The sequence below is a fragment of the Calonectris borealis genome, chromosome 2, assembly GCF_964195595.1.
Source record: "Calonectris borealis chromosome 2, bCalBor7.hap1.2, whole genome shotgun sequence".
NCBI lineage: Eukaryota > Metazoa > Chordata > Aves > Procellariiformes > Procellariidae > Calonectris > Calonectris borealis.
The window spans coordinates 71,383,175-71,390,134 of NC_134313.1; the positions used below are offsets into that span (position 1 = coordinate 71,383,175).

General features: G+C 52.1%; 1 protein-coding gene across 1 annotated transcript; it reads left to right on the plus strand.

Annotated features, from left to right (window-relative positions):
- The first annotated feature begins 789 nt into the window (after window positions 1-789).
- IRX2 (iroquois homeobox 2) lies at window positions 790-5,655 on the plus strand. The gene is made up of 4 exons (XM_075140687.1): window positions 790-1,502; window positions 3,318-3,723; window positions 4,167-4,913; window positions 5,612-5,655. The coding sequence occupies exons 1-4, from the start codon at window positions 1,260-1,262 to the stop codon at window positions 5,653-5,655; spliced, it is 1,440 nt and encodes a 479-aa protein (XP_074996788.1). The 5' UTR covers window positions 790-1,259.
- The last annotated feature ends 1,305 nt before the right edge of the window (window positions 5,656-6,960 follow it).

Here is a 6,960-nt window from a genome sequence, read left to right on the forward strand (position 1 = left end):
TTAAGGCAGCTAGCCCCCCAGAAGGGCTCACCCAGGCCTCTTCCCCACGTACCAGACCAGGAAGAATAGAAATGAAAGAAAGAGGAGGATTTTTCCCCCCCTTCATGTGCAAACACGCTCCATGACTAGATCTTGACTGTTTGTGGCAACTTACAAAACTATAAAGCTCTCGCTGCCAGAACAGCACGATCCTGGACGTGCTGATTTGAGCAGTTGCTCTTCTTTCCTACCATATAGGGCAGTACTTTTACAAAGTGCTCTTCCCTTGTACACTGCCCAGCTCCATCGAGCCTGGCCCTGCGTACCCACACGCGTGCAAATGCACACATCTAAGATACGTGTGCGTGCATATAGCACTTCGGCGAGTGCGTGTGTGAAGGGTTACATATATTTATAACACACATTCTTTTTTGTTCCCCGCGTGGATATAGAAAGAGGGAGAGAGGGGGTGTAATCGAGAGTGTGCGAAAGAGTATTTATGGCTCCACGAGTCCGGAGAGGAGCTGATGAGCAGTATCATCGTTTGGCTTCAGCAGTGTGCTCGCAGTCGGAGAGGCTGGGTTGCATTACAAAGCCTGCCTTCGCTGCCTGCCTGCCTGCCTGCCTGCCGGCCGCGGGAGGAGACGGGGCCGGAGCGGGAGGGGGCGGGCCCGCCGCGCTATGCAGATGAGCAGCGGTGACGGACAGCTCTGTTTTCCAATGTCCCTCAGAAACTCGAGTGCTCCTTCCCTCAACTCTTCACTTCAGACTCTATACTTCCCCCAAAATACAGGCTCGCAGGCGCTGGGGGAGCTGGCAGGGAGAACTCCATATGCAGCAGCCACTTTTCTGATTTCGGGGGCTAGCTTCTCTCTCTCCCTCTCTCTCCCCCTCTCCCCTTCTGTTTCTCTCCCTTTCTCTCTCTCTCCCTCTCTCTTTTTATTAACCCTCTCCTCTTCCGTCTCTCCCAGATGTCCTTCCCCTCCCGGTTAGATTTCTGACCGCTCGATTTATTTTCCCTTTTTGGAGGGGTGTTCTTTTTTTTTTCCTCCTGTTTGTTTTTATTCTGACCGGGTGCGCATGGGGGGGAGCGTATAACAATTCTGATTCTCTACATAACTGCACAGAGCCAACCGGAGAGAGAGAGAGAGAGAGAGAGGGAGAGGGAGGGAGGGCGGGCGGGAGAGAGGGAGAGCACGAAAGCAGCGCCAGGAGCAGCGGCAGCAGCAGGGCCGGTCACCCTCGCCCCCTCCCTGCTCCTGTGCACGCCAGTGCAAGCCATGTCCTATCCTCAGGGTTACCTCTACCAGCCCCCCGGCTCGCTGGCTCTGTACTCCTGCCCGGCGTACGGGGCGTCGGCGCTGGCGGCCCCCAGGAGCGAGGAGCTGGCCAGGTCTTCGTCGGGATCGGCGTTCAGCCCTTACCCGGGATCGGCAGCTTTCACCGCCCAGGCGGCGGCCACAGGCTTCACCAGCCCGCTCCAGTACTCCACAGACCCCGCCACGGGATTCCCCTCCTACATGGTAACTACCGAAGAGAAACCCTCTCCTTCTTCATTAGCATCCGCATTCTCATCCTCATCATCTTCAGCCTCTCTCCTCACACACTCACCATCAGCCCCCGACACCACGCCGCCCAGCCGGGCGCCCCGCACCGCCGCCGCCTCCGCGCTGCCGCCGCCAGCCGCGCACCGCGCTGCCGCCGCCTGGCAGCTCGGCCGGGGCCGGCCGAGACGCGCGTAGCCGAGCGGAGCGGAGCCGAGCGGCGCGGAGGGCCGGGGCCGGCGATGGGGCCGGGGCTGGGGCCGGGGCTGGGGCCGGGGCGCCGCCTCGCTCCGCGCCCCAGCCGAGCGCGGTGCCGGCGGGCCTGGGACCCGGGCTCGCGCCGCGGTTCGCGGAGCCGTGCGGGCGCCCTGATTAAAGAAATACGGATCGGCTCAGTCAGTTGGGTTGGATGCTTTCATTCTCTCCCCCCCTCCCCGCTTTCTTTCTTTTTTTTTTTTTTTCTTTTCGCTGTGGTAGGATAGGGGAGGGTTTGTTTTTTCTTTTTTTTTTCTTCTTTTTTTTTTTCTCTTTTTCCCCTCTCTCTTTTCAAGTCGGTGTTTAGAGGCGCTGCGGGCTTTATCCCCGTGTGGTTTTATTTACTTTCAGTGTGTTTTGTGCTAATGGTTTAACTGGATTTTAGGAATGAAAAGGAGCATCTGTTTGCGATCTGTGAGCTTCGCTTAAGCCCAAGATGGTTGTGGTGGCCGCAGTTTCGGATTTCACTTTCTTCTTATTAGTTAAAAAGAGCATTTGCAATTGCGTGTGTGTGTGTATTCTGTGCATAAACTATATAAATAAAACCATAAACTATATAAATAAACTGCACGTCTAGATGGTTATATAGTTTTATAAATACACACACACAGAGTCAGACACGTATCTAGTCCGTACACACAAAGACCTGTGCCCGGAATTTAAGACTGGAGCCGCTGTCGAGATCCTAGGAGGGGACGGCAGCGGGGTAGTTCGCTCTCCCTGCAAAGTGACAGGGAAAGTACTTGCTTTCTGTCTGTAAAATACGGTGCATAAATTGTCGTGCAGTCTTTATTCGGGGTGGTATAAAAGATCTGAGGATCTCGCTTGCTCGTTTTTCCTGTTGAGAAGCAGTAGGCGAGTGGCTGGAAGTTGCAGCGAGGTTGTGAACTGTGCGGGATATTGGGTGATGTTGCGCCTGTGACTCGCCGATCTGCGGGATTCAGGGACGTGCTGAAAGTTAGCGAGTTCCTTAGCCATATCTTTAACTTTTCTTGCATTATGCAGACTTAAATAAGCGCAATTTAAACGTTAAAGGGCGAATTAAAATGCTAATTACATCGCATTTGAACAATTCGAAACGGTGCATATCTTCTGATTTGCAAATTGGATTTGCAATGCATTAGTGCAGTGAATTGCTAAGTGGCGGCTTTGTTGTATTTTCTATAGCAAAAAAGGAAACATCTTTTGAACCTTTGAGAGAAATGTAGATATCAAGACACTACCTGTAGGGCCTTTAAAATGTCTGCGCGGTTCAAAAATTATATTGGGAAATATTCAATTACAAGGAGCTGAAATTAGTCAGAAAGATTAAAACATCGCCGATTTTAAGCGCGTGTGCCTGTGTCTGTGTGCTGGGCGGAGGAAGGAGGGGGGATCGCAACTTAATGGCCTTTGGGTGCTGCTTCTCGCCCTCATAGAATATGGATACAAGACACCATCCCGGGGAAATACAAATATAACCGCCGATCTCGCCTTGACAACTAACTAATGGCTATCAGCAGTAACAAATTGCCAATCCCACCGTTTTGTTCTGTCCAGGGCTCCCCTTACGACGCACATACGACGGGGATGACCGGAGCCATCAGCTACCACCCGTACGGCAGCCCTGCCTACCCCTACCAGCTCAACGACCCCGCGTACAGGAAAAACGCCACCCGCGACGCCACGGCCACGCTGAAGGCCTGGCTGCAGGAGCACCGCAAGAACCCCTACCCCACCAAGGGCGAGAAGATCATGCTGGCCATCATCACCAAGATGACCCTCACCCAGGTCTCCACCTGGTTCGCCAACGCCCGCCGGCGGCTCAAGAAGGAGAACAAGATGACCTGGGCCCCGCGGAACAAGAGCGAGGACGAGGACGACGACGAAGGCGACGGGGCGAGGAGTAAAGAGGAGAGTCCCGAGAAGATGCCCGAGAGCAACGAAACCTCCGCGGAGGACGAAGGTGGGAGCGGGGTGACGGCGGCCGCGGCGGGGTGGCCCCATCCCGCCCCGTCGCGCCCCCCCGGGAGCGGGACAGTGGGGAAGGGGGTGGGGGGGCAGCGTTTAACAAAGGCGACCCCGAAACGTGTCCCATCCCGTCGCCTCCGGCTGCTCCGGGCGCTTGTCGCCGCGCAGTGCCGGTGGCCGGGGCGGGCGGGGGGCGGCGGGCGGAGGTGCCGCGGCGGCGCCGTGCAGGGGGCGGGCGGGGCGGTGCGAGGTGCCGCGGCGGAGCTAGCCCGTGGGGATGGATACTCCTCGAAACGGGATTGCAGGGAAAAGGCCGGGACGGCTAGCGGTCTCCCTGCCCGCCGCGGTGGCGGTGGCGGTGGCCGTGCTCGCTTCTGGCCCGCTCTCTTTTGCCGCCCCCCCTGACTCTGCCTTTCTGTGCCCGGCGGACACTTGCAGGGATCAGCTTGCAAGTCGACTCGCTGACGGACCACTCCTGCTCCGCCGAGTCGGACGGCGAGAAGCTGCCCTGCCGAGCGGGTGACCCCCTCTGCGAGTCGGGCTCGGAGTGCAAGGACAAGTACGAGGACATCGAAGAGGAGGAGGACGAGGAGGAGGACGAGGAGGAGGAGGAGGACATCGAGGAGGACGACGGCGGCGGCGGGGAGCGCGACCCACCGGCCAAGCCCGCCACCTCCTCGCCGCTGGCGGCCGTGGAGGCCCCGCTCCTCGGCCACCCGCACGCCGACGCCGCCCGCAGCGCCAGCAAGGCGGCGCTGGGCGGCCGCGCCTCCCCCGGCCCCCCGACGCCGGCCAGCAAGCCCAAGCTCTGGTCGCTGGCCGAAATCGCCACCTCGGACCTCAAGAGCCAGACCCTGGGCCAAGGCTGCCAGCCTGCGCCGCTCTCCTCGGCCACCCCCGCCTCCGCCCCGCACAGCGCTGCCTACTCGCCCTCCTCCCTCCTGGGGAGGCATATTTATTACACCTCACCTTTTTATAGCAATTATACAAACTATGGGAACTTTAACGCTCTCCAGAGCCAGGGAATCCTGAGATACAACTCCGCAGCAGTGGCTTCAAACGAGGGACTAAGTCAGACTGTCCTAAATGCCAGCTCTGTCCACAAGCAGAGCAGTGACTCTTTGAAAACGATCACTAACCAGCTAGAACAACATTACAGGCCCTCTAGTTATGACTCTAAGAAAGGTAGGTGGCTTGTTTTTGCCGCTTTCTTCCCCCTTCTCCCTCGCCCTCCTTCCCCGACCCGCACGAGTCCTTTATACGCTGTAAATACCGAAACCTTCTCTGGAGAAAACAGTGGGCGCACTGTCACCCCTGCCACCGCCGAGTGAAGATGGGCAATAGCATAATCGGGGGATTAAAAACGGCATGTCGCCGTCGTATCGATACCTGCCTCCGAGAACCGAGAGGGGAAATATAAAAGGCGACTTTCAGATCAGTCTCACAGGCTACAGACGCAGCTTTTAAAAGTCGTTTTTAAAAGGAAAACTACACACGCAGATATCCAGAGAGCACTGGTGTTATTGCCTGTCATTTTTTGTTTTCGACAAACTGGTTTTGCTCTCTTTGTTTCCAGTATTCTCACGGTTTTTTGCAGCTTTGGGTTCAGATAATTGCTGATCTTGGACGTGAAATTACGTGGGGTGTGACATTTTTAACTGTTCGGTTTGTTTTGGTTTTTTTTCCGAAAAAGTTTTGCACTAATATAATTGTCAGCTTATTCTAACAAAATACTCGAGATACGGGCAATTATAAAATATTGGCCAGCCTAGCAAACGACCTAGCTACGAATTCTGCGCGAGTGAGGGTTGGGACCTACACACACTGTATAATCTAGTTAGCTGGCTGTGTCCTGTGACTAACTGACGGTTATATTTTGACAGATCCCACTGAAGTCTGCACAGTAGGAGTACAACCATACCTATAGAAGTGCAATCACACAGCAATGCAAGTAAGTGAGAACATTTTCTGTTACACTGATCATTTGGCATCAGGTCTAAGACACGCTGCACAGTTCTAGACTTGCTTAACGTTAATTTCTTGCTTCATTACTTAAGAGGCTGATTACGGAGTAAGACACTCTTTTCCGCTGTTTTTTTAAACCTCTCATTACGGCTTTTCTTTCTGGTGTTTGTCTTCATTTTAAAGTCAGGTTAGGCAGTTCCCTCACCTTGCATACTCTTCGCTCGTGTAAGGCAAAGCCGTAAGGACTATTTAAATATTACGGAAAGAAAGCTTTAGAAAAAAATATTTTGGAAGGTATTGTCGTTTAAAAACAACGTGCTTGTGCTCACGTGGCAGTGCTAAAATTGTACATTCTGAGTGAGGCTTCACGCAGTGACCGTGTATTTAAAAGAAAAAGGGACAGTTATTAGAGATCAACATGCGTCTTAATGTATGTTATCTGTGAATTGCCTCTTGCCTAGCTAGCAATGGCACTCTTAATAGCCCCACTATTGAGGTTTAAATAAACAACAAGAAAATCGCCTTGCCGATATTTTTTCAACTAATTCTTTTGTTGGAAGAAATTAGACGAGTAAGAATTTTGCCTTACTTCCTTTTTTTCCCCATTTAATGGTGTTAGAGTGTAATTGAAGGATTTTTGGATGATCTGGTTTTTTCCTTGGTCCACAGGTAGGTGTCACAATTGCTTTGAAAAAAGTCAGCAAGCCATCATCTCTCCCCGAGCTAATATATATAACAAATCTCTAAATCCGGATCACATCTTGTGCCACTGTATAAAAGAAGACCACAGAGCACTATTAAATCTTCAGATTCTAATTATTAAACCAGAATTTTGTTGGACATATGTGAGTTTGCTGGTATAGTATAGTTTCCCCAATGTATGTGTGACTTTTGAAAACAGATCTGTTTTTCTCAGGATATCTTGAATTGATCACTTCATTGCCACGGTATATATTCGATAGGTGTGATAGGATTTATTGTAAAATTTATTTGTAAAAGATGTATACAGTAGAGATAATAAAGACGTGATTGGAGAACTTGAGTCCTTACAAAGTGGATACAAATTTGATATTTATTTTTGTAACGATATAAAGCTTCTAGTAATTTATGCAAGTTGTATTGCAATGGAATCTGAACTTTTTGTAAATAAATTTTGCCTGGTTTTTATTTGAAACGTTGATGGTTATACAATCTCTGGTTGTTTAACGAGAATTCTTTACTAATTTATATCTCTAATTGTAAATAAAAACAGACTAGTCTGCAACAA

Excerpts from the sequence above, each read along its gene's own strand:
- IRX2 (XM_075140687.1), top strand. The coding sequence starts at position 1,260 with ATGTCCTATCCTCAGGGTTACCTCTACCAGCCCCCCGGCTCGCTGGCT. Across the intron at positions 1,503-3,317 it reads CGGGATTCCCCTCCTACATG|GGCTCCCCTTACGACGCACA; the intron begins GTAACTACCGAA and ends TGTTCTGTCCAG. Across the intron at positions 4,914-5,611 it reads TAGTTATGACTCTAAGAAAG|ATCCCACTGAAGTCTGCACA; the intron begins GTAGGTGGCTTG and ends ATATTTTGACAG.